The following is a 19,082-nucleotide window of genomic DNA, read 5'->3' as shown; positions in this document are numbered from 1 at the left end:
AAAGTGCCCCATAATAAGCAATAAAAGTTTTTTCTCTTTACTTCATTCTCATGTACTAAGTCAACCATGGAAATGCTCTCAAAAGTTCCTAACATTTTTTTTTACATTATGTTTAAAAATAATTTTATATGGATTTCTATTATATTAGCACAGTTATTCAAAATGAATAGTGCTCTGTTTTGAGAGTTGCCTCCCACATGCCTCCAACCTCCACCAGGGTAAAGGATGCAGCCCGCAACCTAGGTATGTGCCCTGATCAAGAAGACCTTTAGGTGTGCTGGATGACACTCCAGCCAACTAAGCCACACAGGCCAGGGCAAGAACAATGCCTTTAAAACTTCAGATATGGTGTTTGTGGGATGTGGGAAATTGGAAGATTTCCTACTTAGGGAATAATGTTAATTAAATGGAAAATTGACTGTAGTAGTTTATCAAGTGCAAATGTTTCTTCATTGTTGCATTCTGATTTCAGTTTTTGTTTTATTGGTATATTTATCTTATGGCTTGATGACCATTGAATCTGTTTGTTATAACAATTCAGGTGTAGGCTTTAGAAATATGCAAATTTAAATATAAACTGTGGAGTTTTATACATTTGAGGTTTTTGTCGTTTTTCATTATTTCCTAAATGTGACTTTGGATAAATTGTGTAAACATTCTGATCCTTAGTTTGCTCACCTATAACATGGAGTAATAACGGCTCTTTTGGATTTTTATGATAATTAAATAAAATAACATAGTTAAAGTTACTGATGTAAGAGTAGGTGCTCCAAAAAGTTCTAAATGTCTGTTCTGTTTGGTTTCTATTTTATATTGTTATTTGACCTGTATTTGGTATCAAAAGGGAAACAGAGGTTTTTAAAAAGTTTGTTTATCAAGTTATTCTCTTTGTCTTTTCTTGGAAGATCTCCCTTTTCTCCTCTCCCCAAAAGAGAAGAATTTTATCTTCTTAAATATCTCTATAATTTGCAGTATAACATAAGACTGGCCCTTAGGAGTTCATCTTGATGTCTAAGGAGTGCGAGCAAAAGTTTCTAGACCAGTGACTTTCTGTGTCCCCTCTACTGTAATGATTCTGCTAAACTCATCTTCACTGTGAATCACTTTTTAAAATGAAATGTCACTGATGAAAATGTGTGTGCACGTAAATAACTGTGAAGGCAAAAAAAGGCTAGAGCCATCTGAATGGTGGTGATTTTCAGAGTCAGACAAGTAACAGGTGGCTTGGCCATTTTAAAGCAGGATATAATCCAGTGACTTAGCATATTTAACCTTTACAAGAGGGACCTATGCAGGGTGTTAGGGCCTTAGCCAATCAAAGAGGCAACTGCATCAAAAAATAGGACAGATGTTTAGACTGAACCAACCATGAAGATTTAAACAATTTAGGTGGCCAGAATTACACCAGATAACAGGTTTAAATGCAAGACTAATCCACATGTCATTGGCTGATTATTCTCAATTCATAACTATATATAACTTATGCTTTTTGATGTGATGATTAAGGTTTAAAATAACAGTTATGGAAGGTGGCAGTCTATATCTTTATGATGAAGAGAAGAAAATATCTGCAAAAGAGTGCACGTGGTCTTTATTCTAACACTAGGGGCCCAGTGCACAAATTCATGCACCTTAAAAGGAATTGTGGGCCACAAGGCTGCGGTGGACACAGGGATGGGTCTTGGCCCATCCTCCATGCGACACCCTGTCCCCTGTCTGCCGGCAGCCCCACTCCCGCCGCCATTGCTCCCACACACTGATGACACCGTTCCCACTCGCACCCTCTGACGACGTGGAGCTATTGGGGCTGGCACCAGCAGAAGGTGCGAGCAGGTTTGGCACCATCAGCAGGTGCGAGTGGTGACTGCTGCTGCCATGATTACCCCTCAGAAGCAGGGAGAGGTGGAGAAGCCTCCAGGGGCGATTGGGGTTGGCAGCTGCCGCTCTCACTGCTGACTGCACTGAGCAGTCCAGACCGGCGCTGCACCGGCAGCAGGTGCAAGCGCAGGGCGGGACTGTGGCATGTGAGAGCAAAGAATTTTCAGTAACCACCAGAGGCTTGCCCCGAGACAGTGGCGAGCACCTTGCCTTGGTCTGGCATCCTCGCTCACTGCTCCATCATCCTGCCTCTGCTGATGCCCGCCATGTTCCGTGCATCCCCCCTCGTGGTCAGTGCACATCATAGCGACCAGTTGTTCAGTTGTTCCTCCATTCAGTCTATTTGCATATTAGGGTTTTATATATAGACTAGAGACCTGGTGCACGAAAATTCGTGCACTGGTGGGGAATCCCTCAGTCTGACCTGCCCCCTCTCATAGTCTGGGAGACCCTGGGGAGCGGGCCTAGGCTGCAGTCTGGCCTCCCTCTGTGGGAGGTGACCGGGCCGATCAGGGGAAGGCATCACCCCTATCACCCCATTGCTGCTGCCACTGCTGGCCGCTGTGGTTGCCGGCCCTCCTCGGCCCTCACAGCTGCTGCAGCTTTGTCTGGAAGGACATCCGGAAGACATCTGGTCTATCCAGTCTACTTAGCATATTACCCTTTTATTAGTATAGATTTTTAGTACCTAAAATAATTATACCAAGGGTAAAAGATTTCATTTTTAATTTAAGCAATAAATATTTGGAGTTTGGGGGAAACTATAGCATATCTAGGCAACATTTTGGTCAAAATATTTTAGGTAACTCAACATATGTGTGATTGTGTGTATGAGCACACACACACACATTTCATTCAGAAATGATTTTAGAAATCATTTCTCTACCCAGGGAGTTATTTAAAAATTGTGAGTTCTACATCTTAAAACTTAATAGATTTGTAATGTTTTGGGTATTCATGAAGATTTTTTCTGAACCACTAAACTAAAGAAAGTAGTCTTCTATTTATTATTGTGCTTTAAAATATATACAAGTGGATCCTTAACAAAGTTATAATAGTTAATACTGATATCAGTGAAACTGTGAATGAAAACAAAATCTCTAAAACTTATTCCTAAACCTTAGAGGATATAGATCTTTTAGATATTGAGAATATTAAGTAACTAACAAAGCATAGGTTTCCTTAAAGTGGACTGTTTTATGTTTACTATTTTGTTTGAGATGTTATTTTTCTTTTTTCAGAGGAGAAACAATATATTTTTAACAAGAATCAGTAACTGGAAGTACAAGATTTGTTATTTAATAATGTTAAAATGAAGCTTTGATCAGTAGAGGTAAGAATATGGTATTTCTTTTGCATTTAACTCATAATAGATCAGATTACATGTCAAATTTCCATGAAGAACTATTTCAAGAACTGTGAAGGGTCTAAGATTTTATCCCACTTGCAAGCTAGCAGGTTAGCCTGCCACCTGTGCTGTGGATGTGGTTAAAAGACATGAGACTCCTGGATCAAGGAGGATAGTTTATACCCACAGCAATAGCAGTAGCTAGAGTACCAGGCTACACCTGTATATGAGTAGGTGGTGTTATAGTAGAGGAACCCTGAGCTAAGGGCACCTAAATCTTTTATTTTGGACAATAATCTTGCCTTACTTATGCCACTGTTACTTGGGACAGTAAACATATCTGCCCTGTGTTCCAGAATGAAATGCTATCTCTGATTTCCTAAGATTTTGCTAAACACATCCTTGAAAAATAGCCTGGAACACTAGGTAGTCATTGTCTCTGCTTGCAAGACATACAGAAACACAAGACTCTGGAGAATTGTCTTTCAATACTTCCTTCTCTGAATTTTTTTTTTTATAAAGCATGTATTATTGTTAAAGATAATTGTAGCAGTGCTTTTTTGAAATAGTGAAAAGATGGAAACCACTAAAATACCCAATAATAGGAGATTGTTTCAATTATAACATTCACAGTGTACAAAATAATGTTACAAAACTACACTTATTGACATAGATGTTCATCAAAAAAATTAAGTGAGCCCTGGCAAATGTGGCTCAGTTAGTTGGAGCATTGTCCTGTACAGCAAAAGGTTATGGGTTTGATTCCCTCCTGGTCAGAACACATACCCAGGTCTGGGGTTCGATCCCCAGTTGTGGTGCACACGGGAGGCAACTGATCAATGTTTCTCTCTCACATTGATGCTTCTCTCTTTTTCTCTCTCTCCCCCTCTCCCTTCCTCTCTCTCTAAAATCAGTAAAAACATATCCTCAGGTGAGGATTAACAACAACAAAAATTAAGTGAAATAAACTGGTTATGAAATATACATGTGGTTTGATACCACCTTTTATAGAAATTGTACAAATGCACATACATATGAAGAACATATACCAAAGTATGTATTTTAGTGAATAGAATTGTGAATGTTTTCTTTTTTGCTTATCTGTATTATTTTAACATTTTTGAAGATTAATACTTTCAGGCTTTTATGAGGAGGAAATTTTTTTAAAATTTAAAAATGAATAGTCATTTAAGAACTTTACCTAACAGAGAAAAACCTTCATGAATATATATGGGGATTAAAGGATGTTAACTTTGGAGTTGCCTTTATGTGCAATGTAGAACTAGGAGAGGATAATTAGGTAGTTTAATTTTTCCTTAATAAGTTACTATTTTATTTATGATAGATAAAGTCAAAAGTTACTTTTAGTAATTTGGTGTATTATTTATTATCACATGCCACGAAGGGAAACAAATCTTAGAAAAAGCATTCTAACAGGACATATCTTAAATTATATTATAGAGTGCTATTTTAGTAAATATATTATTAGTAAGTATACTTAGTAAGTATAGATTCTGGTGCTGTTTTGTTGGGTTAGTCTAAGTTAGATACACTAAACTAATTTGCTTCACTTTTCTTTTTTGCCTATATATGATACTCAAATATGTTTAAATAGTAGTGTTTTTGTAAGTTGGCATTTTTGTTGTTGGGCTTTTCATTATTTTTTCCCTCTTCTTCAGCAAAGGTGGTGTTACCAGATTTGTCTTCTGAATATAAATTAAAAATGACTGAAGTTCAAGCAATGGTAGAATTCTCCGTGGAGCTAAACAAGTTCTACAATGTGGATTTATTTCAGAGAGGGTGTGTATTTTAATGTGAAAACTATATTTTGTATAAGATAATATGTACAGTTTTTATTTATATTTAATTACACACTTTTGTTCCAGTATATATATAAGGAAAACAGTGAGGTATATTCAAGTAATTATTTTCTCAGAGAAATTTATTTTTAAATACTTGTTTGAGAATTATCCACATGGATATAATGATAATACTGGATATATTTAACATGTGTTTATATATTTGTACCAATAATTGAGAGAACTTTAATGAAAATGTATAAAATCTCATTTCTTCTCTTTAAAAGCTTATAGTATACAGGGAAAATAAAATATATATCCGAAACACCAAAGAAGGAACACAAAATGATGAATGTTCAATAAGTGTATGTAGAAAGTGCTCTAGGAAAAAATAGAAAAGAAATATCTTTCTAGGTTATATATTAGGAAAATCATTATGGAAGAATAAGATCAAAGTATGAATAAGACTTGGATAAGCAAAGGATAAACTTATCCTATAATATCAGTCTCTCATAATATTTATTATTGGTTAAAAAAAATAGATCTGTGGATCTACAGAGAGAGCAGCATGAATCAAGTCTTGGAACTGGGAATTAATATGTTATTTCAAAAAATATTTAGGAGATTGGATATTCTCTAGAAGAAAAGATAGTAAAAAAAGGAGAGGTATGTTTTTGAAAGTCTTTTAATGTCTGGGGAAGAGTTGAGACTAGGGACTAGGATAGCTATTGATGGTTTCTAAGTAAGAATGAAATTATCACTATTATTACAATAAGGACTTAATAACTTCATGAAGATTGTGATATATTAGATTGATGGTTGGTTGTGTATAAGAAATAGAAGCAGACGAAACAGTTTAGAGGTGCTTGCAGTTCCTAAGATATATACCCAAAGGTCTGTACTAAGATAAGAATGGTAGTAGTGCAGCTATGACTAACAGGAGTAGAATGAGAGAAACCTTCTGTTGTTTTTTTGTTTGTTTGTTTTTGCTTGGCTTGGCTTTGCCATTTTGTTGAAAATATAAAATAATTGTGCTCTGCTGTGCTTCACATGTTCTCTCATCCCTCAGTAGGACAGCCAAGGTTGCTTCTCATGACAGAGTTAGGAGTGCAAGAAAGAGCAGAGGATGCCAAGGCACCTTGAATAGGCCAACTTGTTACTTCCACTGCATTCTATTGGCTAAGCAAGTTATAAGACCAGACAAGGTGTCTAAGCTAGTGGTTCTTTGGCCAATAAAATTTAAAACTTATGGGTATCTATATTTTTCTTTCTTTTTTTCTTTTTCTTTTTCCTTTCCTTTTTCTTGGGTATCTATATTTTTATATAACCCACTAGAGGCCCAGTGCACAAAAATTTGTGCACTCGGGCTGGAGGGGAGGGCCCTCAGCCCGGCCTGTGCCCTCTCGCAGTCTGGGACCCCTCAGGAGATAACGACCTGCTGGCTTAGGCCTGCTCCCGGGTGGCAGAGGGCAGGCCCAATCCCTAGATGCAGCCCCTGGTCGGGCTCAGAGCAGGGCAGACTGGGGAGTTGGGATGCCGCCCCTTGTCATGCACAGAGCAGGGCGGATTGGGAGGTTGCGATGCCACCCTCAGTCACGCTCAGGGTAGCGCCGATTCGGGGGTTGGGGCACCACCCCCTGTCACACTCAAGGCAGGGTCGATGGGGAGGTTGCAATGCCACCTCCTGTCACGCACAGAGCAGGGCCAATCAGGAGGTTGGGGCGCTGCCCCCTGTCACGCACAGAGCAGGACCCATCAGCGGGTTGGGGAGCTCCCCCCTGTCACTCACAGAGTAGGGCCGATAGGGGAGTTGGGGCCCCGCCCCCTGTCACACTCAGGGCAGGGCCGATGGGGAGGTTATGGCTCTACCCCGTCACACACAGAGCAGGGCCCGTGGCGGGGAGTTGGGGCGCCGCACCCTGTCACACACAGAGCCGCAGGGCGATCAGGGGGTTTGGGCACTGCCCCCTGTCACGCTGATCCCGGTGCCAGGAGGCCTCGCAGCTCCGCTGATCCCGGTGCTGGGAGACATATTACCCTTTTACTATATAGGATAGAGGCCTGGTGCACGGGTGGGTGCCGGCTGGTTTGCCCTGAAGGGTGTCCTGGATCAGGGTGGGGGTCCCGCTTGGGTGCCTGGCCAGCCTCAGTGAGGGGCTGATGGCTGTTTGCAGCCGGTCACACCCCCTTCAGGGTGGGGGTCCCCACTGGGGTGCCTGGCCAGTCTGGGTGAGGGACTGAGGGCTGTTTTCAGGCTGGCGGGTGACTGAAGCTCCCAACCTGTCCTTTTTTTCTTTTTCTTTTTTTTCTGGGCCAGTTTTAGCTCTGAGGCTTGGCTCCAGCTCTGAGGCCTCCGCTGCTGAAAGCAGGTATCTGGTTTGTTTGGGTTCTATAATCGAAACACTGTTTCAACTCCAGCTCTGAGATCCCGGCTGGCTGAAAGCAGGTTTCTGAAGTTTGTTTAGATTCTATATTTGTAACAATGTTTCAAACTGCAAGCTCAGAGGCCGGCAGCGGCAGGCGGGGAATGTTGGCTTCCTCCGTCACTGAAGCAAGCAAGCCTCATGTCCGCTTCCAGCTGCTTGGCTGCTGGCCACCATCTTGACTGGCGGGTAATTTGCATATCTCGCTGATTAGTCAATGGGAAGGGTAGCAGAGGTACAGCTAATTACCATGTTTCTCTTTTATTATAGGATTCCATGAAACGTATACCCACAATTGTATTTTAAGGCATGACTCTTCTCTAGATGTAGTCACTACTCTTGGGAGATCAGAATTCTGTGGGATCATGCCCTTAAATTCCCTAAAAACCCTCTTGTCAAACAAAATGTGTATTTAGACACTGCCTTAATTCCTTTAGAGATCTTAAGAAAGGGATTTATAGCCACACCCATGATTTGATCTTTGTCCATGGCTGCATTTTATTTTGAAAAATCTTTAGGGAATCAGTTTTATATTCCAACCCAGCAAGTCCTGGTCTCTCTTAGATTCTGCTTGCAAGATGATCACTTGTTTTTTTAGCTTATCTCTCTTGCAAAATCTTATATTTAGGTAAGAGCAGCCAGTGACATTTTTAGCATTCTGCCTGGAAATTAGCTTGCTAACGTACAAAAATTTCTTAGGTACATTGTCTAAATTCTTCTAAGTTATTGCTGACATTATATTTACATAAGTTTCATCACTGCATAACATGGGTTACCATTTTTTAAGTCTTCTATAGTTTCCTCATTTTTCTTGCCTCTGTAACCCTGTTACTTTGGTCTCCAAGTCAATGTCACATATTTTTAAGTTTTTGTTAGATACCAATTTCTGTATTAGTTATATATTGCCACAGTTATGCAGCTAACAACAAACACAAAGCCTCACTGGCATCACAACAATAAACATTTATTTTTGCTTTAAGTCTATAAATTAGCTGAGTGGTTCAGCTGATCTGGGCTGGCTTGACTAATCTTTTCTGGCTCACTCATGAATTCACATTCAGCTGGTAGGTTGGCTGGGTGCTAGTTGATGCAAAATGGTCTTACCGCCTCACCTGGACTGACTCAGTTATGTTCATGACCTCTCATATTCCAGCTTATTCTCATGGAAGAAGCAGGTTTCCAAAGTGAAAGAAACTATATAAGAAGACCTTTTAAGACCTGGGCTTCGCATTAGCACACTGTCATTTCTGCCACATTGTATTGCCCACAACAAGTCATAAAGCCAGCCCAGATTTAAGGGGTTGGGAACTACACTCACTTGTTAATGGAAGTCACATTGCAAGAGATGTAGAAACAGGGATGGGTGAAAAAGTTGGAAACATTTTTAAAATCAACCTGTCACACACCTTAATTAATTTCTAGAGGCATTTTGGGGAATAAATAGTAGGATTTAATGACTGATTCCATGTAGAGGATGATACTGACAGAAAACAATATATATGAAGAGGTATGGATTTGCATGATATCTAGGATTACTTTGAAATAGCAGCAAAGGGAAAAAGTACTGTTTAATCAAATATGGGAAAAAATTTTTAATTAATTGATATAGACAGTGGGCATATCAGTTCATTGCTCGACTTTATAGATACAGAATTTGTAATGTGAGATTTAAAAGGTAATGCTGAAGTTTTAAATCACATTGACTTAGACAATATTAGAAATACTGAGATAAGTAATCAAGTTGAAGAGGATGACTGATGTGGGACTTAAGAATAGTTCATTTTTGATATGTGGAGTTTGAAATGAGATACCTGTTAACGAATAAAAATTCAACAGTTGGCCCTGGCCGGCTTGGCTCAGTGGATAGAGCATTGGCCTGCGGACTGAGGGGTCCCAGGTTCGATTCCGGCCAAGGGCACATGCCTGGGTTGCGGGCTCCATCCCCAGTCTGGGGTGTGCAGGAGGCAGCCAATCAATGATTCTCTCTCATCATTGATGTTTCTATCTCTCTCCTTCTCCCTCTCTGAAATCAATAAAGAAATATATAAAATAAAATAAAATAAAAATTCAACACTTGGCTTTAATGAGTAATTTATGAATCAGGCAATATCCCATTTAGCAAATAGAGAGGAGCCCCAGAAGCTGTACAAAATGGAAGACGCTTTTAGACAGAAACTAGTTATGACAAGAAAGTTCTTAGAAAAGAAAAGAAAGGATTGTTTCAGGTAAGGTTATCTTACAGGAAAGAAGAAGTCTTATCAGATTGCCTGAGCTTCCTTTGGTGGATGGAGAGGGCCTGCTTGACAGATTACCTCATTGGTAGTGACCAGAAAATTCCATACTAACCAATTAAGATAACATTCCTAGAAAAGGTTGAAACTGCAGTTTGGTTAGGTATTAAGTCTAGGTTCTTTGTGATGGGTTTTAACATAAATAACTATTTGGGCCTGTGGTTTCCTCTTTAACATATCCTAGTGGAGGTAGTTTTAAATAATTGGAGGTTTGGAACTGGGTATAAGGATTAAGTGAATTATTGTTCCCTTTTATTGCCAACCAGCATAAATATAGTATGTATAATTACTGCTTTTATTAATTTGCTATTCTATAATCTGGTTCCCTATCAATTGAGGACTTTTGAAGAATATTGTTACTGATCTTTTAAAAATCTAATGATGAGAGGCTTACTGTTTTTAGATATAAGGCTTGATTTATTTGTAAGAGTATTTTCAAGGATATAATTTACTCTTTTTTTCTATTCTGATTTATCTTTTTTTAAAAATCTTTTACATCTTTTCTTTATGCTACTTGGATCCTTACTACTTCTACCATTTAAGCTAGTTAATTTCAAGCTTGTGTTTAGCTGTTATGTTAAATAACTCAGCTCTGGTAGATAAACATACATAAACTACCTAAATTTTTATTAGAAAATAAAAATATCTTTACTAGCTTATTTTCTGGTATATCAAATGATTACTTAGGATACTGAGATGAGAAACTTAAACTTTCAAGTAATTCCTATACAGTATTTTATTGTGATAATTTAAAAATAACATCAATAAATAGCTTACTGAATAACATTGGAAATATAGCCCAATAAGGAGTAAATGGAAATGGAATGTGAGGAAACATTTCTTGTGCATGTTTCATTATGGTTCTTTTCCTGCTCTTCTAAATATTTTAGTGTTTAATTTGCCACCATTGTTGTTACATGATAAAGAACTGATTAAGCAGTAACTAAATTTGAGGCAAGTAGAAAGAGAACATGTTACATCTGAGATTTTTTTTGAGGGGGTAGGTTTTTATAGTATGAAATCAATTTTTAAAAACCATTTATAATTCTTTTTCTTTTCAAAATTGTGCGTAAGAATAATTTATTCTTATTATCTTTAAAAAAATAAATAAAGCAACGAAACTCTTAGGTACCTCATTAACTCCTCTGATTGCGATGGCATTCTCTCATTTGAGTAAGAAATACCATATATATTTCTTATGTTTTTCCCATTTATCTTTAAATATACTGATTTCCCTTTGGGTTTTATCCCACACTAATATTTGATCTGTGGGTCTCATACATTGTTTTCTACCAATAGTAAATGTTATGGGAGACTGATATTAGCAGACCAACTTTATTACTTTAGTATGTATAACTGTATAGAAATTGGGACATTGTGTATTTTAAATGTTTTTTGAAATGGTTTATTTGTCTCTTTTGCTTTAGTTTTTACCAGATTCGGGCATCTATGAAAATTCCACCAAGAGTTCCCCACAGGGTAGAAGCTAGTTTGTTTCATGCAACAGGTAAGCCAAGTAATATTTTAAACAAGGAATATTGTCAACTTAAAAAAAAAAAGGATCTGAAACATTATATTAGCCAATGACTTTTCATAATTATTTTGTACAAATACAAGATACCAAAGAACATCATTATACCTCTTGTAAGAAATATATTTAAGACTTTTAGTCAAACAGGCTTGCTTATAGGTTACTTGTTTCCCTCTTAGCTCTCTTACCATGAGCAAATGAAAAAAAAAATGTATGTGAAATTTCCAGGGAGAAAAACATAAGTACTGAAATGTAATTTAAAAAATATACATTGAGCCCAGTTTGGCTTAGTGGATAGAATGTCAGCCCACGAACTGAAGAGTCCCGGGTTCAATTCTGGTCAAGGGCATATACCTTGCTTGCATGTGGGAGGCAACCAGTTGATGTGCTTCTTTCACATGGATGTTTCTTTCTGTCTCTCCCCCTCCCTTCCACTACCTCTAAAAATCAATGGAAAAATTTCCTTAGGTGAGGATTAACAAAAAAAGAAAAGAAAAATATACAGTGATTCCTGGCCCATGTTCTCAGTGGTTAGAGTGTCAGTCCAGTCAGGGGCACATGCCTGGGTTGCAGGTCACTGGTTCCATCCTGGCCCCCCGGTTGGAGTGCATGTGGGAGGCAACCAATCCATCTCTCTCATGGCGATCTCTCTCTTTCTCTCTTTCTCTGTCTCTGTCTGTCTCTCTCTTTTCCCACCTCCTCTCTCCCTTCTGCTCTTCTAAAAATCAATGGAAAAAATAACTTCCAATGAGGATTAACAAAAAACAGTAACAACAAAAATACAGGGCAGTGATGGCGAACCTTTTGAGCTCAGCGTGTCAGCATTTTGAAAAACCCTAACTTAACTCTGGTGCCGTGTCACATATAGAAATTTTTTGATATTTGCAACCATAGTAAAACAAAGACTTATATTTTTGATATTTATTTTATATATTTAAATGCCGTTTAACAAAGAAAAATCAACCAAAAAAATGAGTTCGCGTGTCAGAGGTTCGCCATCACTGACATAGGGTGTCTCAAAAAAATGAATACACACTTTAACGCTTGTTATCTTATTTAATTTTCACCTCTTTGCAGGTTTAACTGATTTGAAATGATGGGTGAAACTAGATTAAGCTTTGAACAAAGGAAGTTTATCCTAAAATGCCACTAGACTTTTTTTACAGGGATACATAGAAGATAAAGTTTACGGTACAAAACTGGCAACAGTCGATGAATTGAGGGTACACAAATACTGAACAAAATGCTTCTTGATGTTTAAGATTCCGTTTTTTTGAGTTATCAGCAGTGCCTGGACCAGAATGGCCATCAGTTTGAAAACAGGCATTAACAAAAAAATGTATGCATTTCTATAGATTCTTTTAAATTTTAAAAATGAACTATATGTTAATAAACACTGACTTTATCATCATTCAAAGTGTGTATACATTTTTGGGGGACTCAATATATGTGAGTGTGGGCCAACACTCTAACCACTAAGACAAACTGGACAGGGCTATAGTATACTATTTTATTCTTTGCAGTTAGAAAATGAAATAGTAAACTTATTTATCTTATAACTGAAAGTTTGTAACCTTTGGTCTACTTCTCCCCATCCATACCTCCAGCCCCTGGAAACCACCATTCTACTGTCAGTTTGTATAAAAAATGGATTTGTTTTATTTTGTTTTGTTTTAACATACCACACAGTGTTTGTCTTCTCTATCTGACTTATTTTACTTTAAAGCATGCCCTCCAGGTTCTTCCATATTGTCGCAAATGTTAGGATTTCCATCTTTCTAATGGGTGAATAATATTCCACCGTGTATATACTAGTATACCACATTTTCTTTACCTAGTCATCCACTGACAGACACTTAGGTTATTGTCCTATTTTGGTTATTGTGAATAATGCTGCAACGATCATCATGGGAGTGCAGATTTCTCTTTGAGATACAGATTTTGTTTCTTTTAAATATATAACCATGTGTGGGCTTGCTGAATTATATGGTAGTTCTATTTTTTGTTGTTGTTTATACTCTATCCCCATCTTTCCCCTTTCCCACCTCAAAAAACAGGTTGTAACATTTTAAAAACCAGTTTCGTAGAAAACATCTACCTAGGAACAGTTTCTGATAACATTCAGTTACAATACAGTATGATTTGGTTTCAGTTCAGTAATTTTCCACTAACAAATATTTTTTCTACCTGTTGCAATCCCCTCCTTTTTTTCCTTAAGACTACTAAGACTCAGCAGAAATATTCATCTTCTACAGTAATAAAAGTGTAATATGCTAATTAGACCAGACAGCCAAACGAACTTCCGGACCAAGCCAGGGCTGTGAGGACCAAGGCAAGCCACCCTGGCTGCAAGGGCTGAGCCCTTTCATGAATTTTGTGCACTGGGCCTCTAGTTAGGTTATAAACATCCTTCTTTCTCCTAAAGTTACTACACATTTATAGAATTTATGATTCTATTAATGCTTTAAGGTTTTGATGCCACATTGTAGATAGCACTTAGTTATAGAGAATAGGAAAAAGCAAAACTAAAATAAGGGGGCATATGATAAATCTTTCACAATCTATTTTCTGAAACCTTTAAATGTCCAGTTAACCAGGATCATACACAGGTTTCACTCTTTATTACAGGTGTGTGGAAAGACCTAACTGTCTCATGCATTTTATTTATATTGACTTCTACATTTTGACTCATCTAAATAAACACTGCAGGACTCATTTACAAGAGTACATACACTTTCTTGTTCAGAGAGATCTAAAGCGAATCTATGTAGGAAAACAATGATACTAAAAAAATTCTAACTTCAGGTCATATTAGGCTGAGACTTTCCATAGTAAGTTTCTTTAAAGTTAGAAGCAATCCTGGAAAGTTTGCAACGGATAGGAAAGTGCATTAAGTGCTGCTCCAGGAAACATATAGACTGAAATATTTTAATCCACTAGCAGTTAGTATAGAAAATATAAATGCTCTCTTAATAATCCTTTTTCTTTGGTCTTTTGGAATATGTTTTATTTCCTCTTGACTAAAATTTGAGTGACAAGATGCAGGAAATATATTTTCTATAGAACCAGGTACCTGTTTAATGCTATATGTAGACCTATCATTCTGAGCACATGAAGATGTCAAAAAATAAATACCAGTAAGCGATCGTCTTACTCTGCAAAATTCAAACTGAATGTAATCAGCTGTGCAAAAGAACATGGAAATAGAGCTGCAGAGAAAATTTGAATCTCCTCCCACTGAGTGTATGATCAGACAGTGGAGAAAACAGGAAGAACAACTCCTTAAGATGCCAAAAAAGAAGCAGGCCTTAAGAGGAAAACCAGCAAAATGTTTAAAATATTGATTTCTTAATTTTGGGTTGGAAAAGTGGGGGGCGTCTTATACATGGGGGCGTTTTATAAACAGAAAAATATGGTATATAGACCGGTGTGGTTGGATCTAAGAGTTTAGCAGGATATAATCAGGAATTAGGATTTAAAGGTTTCCAAGTAGTTGAATATTTTAAAAGGAACCTATCCTGCCAGGCAGGACTCTCCAGAGGTGTCAGGTTGGACACCCAGGATCTCCTTCTTCAGAGAAATCCCACTCTTCCCCAGAACTCTCATTTAAGTAGTTAGCATTTTCTTCTTTCTGATTTTGTCAGGAGAGGGATTTCTGGAACCCATAAGAATAGAAAAGAAGGAACCAGAAAAAGGTAACAACTGAAGCCAGCAAAACACTAACATTGGCAAATAGAACAAAAGATGAAAAACCTTTCAACAAGATTAACTTGCCTATTTCTCAGTCTGTTACACACACAGTACACCTCTGGTTTGCACCACTGTGCAGTTCTTTGAGATTATGTTGTACAGTCTTCACTTATAAAGAAGACATCTCAGTTCTCAGGACCAGTTCAGTGTGTAAAAGTTAGTCACTTACTAGTGGCACAGGTCAGTGTTTCTCCTTTAAATCCTGGCTACCCAAGAAGAGAAGGGGTCTTCATGTAGGCAAGCTGATATTCTTAGCGTGGTCTCAGCTGGCCATGATACTGTGAAGAGATACTTACGTCCTCTGTTTTGTTGTCAGGGATACTATATCTACTTGCTAATGAAAGGAAGCGCAGTGGTTGCCTTCATAGCCTGCTGCTGCAGCAAATTTTGTGCAGGGGTATGGTGGGATGAGTTGTCAAGGACATCTGATGTGCATGGATTCAGTGTTTTCCATAGGTGGTGCACATGCCCTTGGAAACTGGTGATTTAGCTGTTGGACTATCTGGAAAGGTATAGCCTTAACCATAAGTCTTTATTTTATTGAAACAGAAGAAGCTGTCGGCTTTTAATTCTTCTGTCCTTTTTTATTTTTACTATTTTCATTTCAACCAAATTCTGTCCATGGAGAATCTTTTTTTTTGCCTCACACCCTGCCACACAACCAGGCTAACTAAGCGTAGCACCGCCACTCTGTGCCGACTGTTGCACCACCACTTTGCTCGCCCTCTCCTTCAGGTACCATTTCCCTGGTAGTTCTGTTTTTAATTTTTTTTAAAACCTCATGTTGTTTCCATTGTGGCTACAACAATCTGCATTCCCAGCAACAGTGCACAAGGATTCCATTTCTCCACATTCTCACCAACACTTGCTATCTCTTGACTTTTTAATAATAGCCATTCTTACAGGTGTAAGGTGTCTCTCTTTGTGGCTTTGATTTACATTTTCTGTAAGTAGTGATGCTGAGCATCTTCTTTAGGTATATGATGGCCATTTGTATGTCTTTGCAAACATATCTATTTAATTAATCTTCCATTTTTATCAGATTTTTTGGTGTGTGGGGTTTTTTCTATTGAATTTTATGCTTTCTTTATATATTTTGAATATTAACCCCTTATCAGATATATGAGTCACAAATATTTTCTCCCAGGTAGGTTGCCTTTTCATTTTATTGATGTTATCCTTCACTGTGTAGAAGTTTTTTAGTTTGATGTAGTCCTATTTGTTTAATTTTTGCCTTTGTTTTTGTTGTCCAGTTCAAATAATCATTGCCAAGATCAATGTCAAGACCAGTGTCAAGGAGCTTTTACCCTGTGTGTATGGTTTATTTCTTTGTTTGTTTGTTTATTAGAGAGAGAGAGAGAAACAGAAACACCAGTTTGTTGTTCCGCTTATTTATGCATTCATTATTGATTCTTCTATGTGCCCTGACCGGGAATTGAACCATAACCTACTGGTTCATAGGTCGATGCTCAACCACTGAGCCATGCTGCCTGGGCCATTTATTTGTATTTATTCAATTTCTTTCATTAATATCTTATGGTTTTCAGTATAAAGGTCTTCCATCTCCTTGGTTAGATTTATTTCTAATATTTTATTGTTTTTGGATCTGTTGTAAATGGGATTGCTTTCTTAATTTCTCTTTTGAGTAGGTCATTGTTAAGTGTATAGAAATGCAGCTGATCTTTGTTGAGTTAGTATCCTGCAATTTTACTGAATTTGTTAATTAAGTCTAACAGTTTTTTGGTGGAGTCTTTAGGGTTTTCAATATATAAGATAGTGTCATTTGCAAATTGTGACATTCTTGCTTCTTTCTTTCCTATTAGATACTTCTAATTTCTTTTTATTGCCAATTTGCTGTGGCTAGGGCTTCCAGTGCTAAGTTGCATTAGAAGTGGTGAAAGTTGGTATTCTTATCTTGTTCCTAATTTAGAACAGGGGTGGGGAACCTTTTTGCTGCCAAGGACCATTTGGATATTTATAATATCATTCACAGGCCATACAAAATTATCAACTTAAAATTAGCCTGCTATATTTGGTCAAACACTCAACTCACCCCTAATGCCTTTGCAGGGCCAGACCAAATGATTTCTCAGGCCTTATGTTCCTCACCCCTGATTTATTTTTATTTTTTTTAAAATATACTTTATTGATTTTTTTACAGAGAGGAAGGGAGAGAGAGATAGAGAGTTAGAAACATCGATGAGAGAGAAACATCGATCAGCTGCCTCCTGCACATCTCCCACTGGGGATGTGCCCGCAACCCAGGTACATACCCTTGACCGGAATCAAACCTGGGACATTTCAGTCTGCAGGCTGACGCTCTATCCACTGAGCCAAACCGGTTTCAGCTTCACCCCTGCTTTAGAAGAACACTTTCAACTTTTCACTGTTGAGCATGATGTTAGCTAAGGATCTGCCATATATGGCCTCTATTATGTTGAAGTACATTTCTTCTATACCTAACTTATTGTGAGTTTTTATCATCAAGGTATGTTGAACCCTCACCAGTGTGACTCAGTTGGTTGAGCATTGTCCCATACACTAGAGTATCACCAGTTTGATTCATGTTAGAGCACATAACTGTATTCTGGGCTTGATCCCCAGTGGGGGGCATGCAGAAGGCAGCTGATCCATGTCTCTCTCTCTCTCACTGATGTTTCTTTCTCTCCCTTTCCCTTCCTCTCCCCAAAATCAACTTAAAAAAACATTTTTTTAAAAGTATGTTGAATTTGCCGAAACCGGTTTGGCTCAGTGGATAGAGCGTCGGCCTGCGGACTGAAGGGTCCCAGGTTCGATTCCGGTCAAGGGCATGTACTTGGGTTGCAGGCAATTCCCCAGTGGGGAATGTGCAGGAGGCAGCTGATCGATGTTTCCCTCTTATCAATGTTTCTAACTTTCTATCTCTCTCCCTTCCTCTCTGTAATAAATCAATAAAATATATATAAAAAAAAAGTATGTTGAATTTTATCAAATGCTTCTTCTGCATCTATTGAGATGACAAAATGATTTTTATTCTTCGTTTTGTTTATGTGTCATATCATATATGTATATTTTTAACACACTCCCCAACACAAGTATTTCTTTTTTAAATATATTTTTATTGATTTTTTTTTTTTTTAGAGAGAGAGAGGTAAGGGAAGAGAGAGAGAAACATCTATGTCAGAGCAAAACATTGAACGGTTGCCTTCTGCATGCCCCCAAACAGGGATTGAGTCCATAACCCAGGCATGTGCCCTGACCAGGAATCAAACTGGCAACCCTTAAGTGCATGGGACAATGTCTAACCAACTGAGACACATGTGCCAGGGCTATATCATGTTCATTGATTTGCATATGTCAACCTATCCTTGCATCTCAGGAGTAAATCCCACTTGATCACATTGTATGATCCTTTTAATGTGCTCTTGCATTTGGTTTGCTAGTATTTTGTTGGATTTTTGCATCAGTGTTTATTAAGGATATTGGCATGTAGTTTCTTGTTATGTCTTTATCTGCCTTACATATCAAGGTAGTGCTGGCCTTGTAAAATGAGTTTGCAACTATTCCTTTTAATCACTTTTTTAAAGAGTTTGAGAAGGATTGGTATTAATTCTTCTTTAAGTGTTTGGTAGCATTCACCAGTGAAGCCATCTGCTCCTGGACTTCTCTGTGGTGGCAGATTTTTGATTTAATCTTTATACTCATTATTGTTCTGTTTAGATTTTTCTGTTTCTTCATGGTTCAGTCAAATGTTAGGTTGGGTTGTTTGAGATCTTTCTAGGTTATTTGTGTGGCAGAAATATTACATGTAATTAGTGTCATTTACAAAGCAGTGTTATTTTGACATTATGACACATAGTGTTTCAGAAATACTCAAAGTATCTTTTTTTTTTAAATGCATTTCCTGAGCACTGTGATTTTGGTTTTTATTAGTTATACTAGAGACTGGTTCACAAAAATTTGTGCACTCGGGGGTGAGGGGTCCCTCAGCCTAGCCTGTGCCCTCTCACAATCTGGGACCCCTCGGGGGATGACCACCTGCTGGATTAGGCCTGCTCCCCCGGGGATTGGGCCTATGATGGC

General features: G+C 38.0%; 1 protein-coding gene across 12 annotated transcripts in view; it reads left to right on the top strand.

Annotated features, from left to right (window-relative positions):
• Nucleotides 1–3,121: 3,121 nt before the first annotated feature.
• The window catches only part of FAM135A (family with sequence similarity 135 member A), an 85,590-nt gene continuing 69,629 nt past the window's right edge, over nucleotides 3,122–19,082 (top strand). For all 12 annotated transcript variants that reach the window (XM_015568187.1, XM_006770337.2, XM_006770334.2 and 9 more), the window contains exons 1-3: nucleotides 3,122–3,211; nucleotides 4,906–5,026; nucleotides 11,167–11,246. In XM_015568187.1, the coding sequence (XP_015423673.1) occupies nucleotides 4,950–5,026; nucleotides 11,167–11,246 (157 nt within the window). In that variant the 5' untranslated portion in view covers nucleotides 3,122–3,211; nucleotides 4,906–4,949. The remainder of the gene's footprint in view (nucleotides 3,212–4,905; nucleotides 5,027–11,166; nucleotides 11,247–19,082) is intronic.

This window comes from Myotis davidii, unplaced genomic scaffold, assembly GCF_000327345.1.
Source record: "Myotis davidii unplaced genomic scaffold, ASM32734v1 scaffold803, whole genome shotgun sequence".
Lineage (NCBI taxonomy): Eukaryota > Metazoa > Chordata > Mammalia > Chiroptera > Vespertilionidae > Myotis > Myotis davidii.
This window is presented reverse-complemented; position numbering and strand designations above follow the sequence as displayed.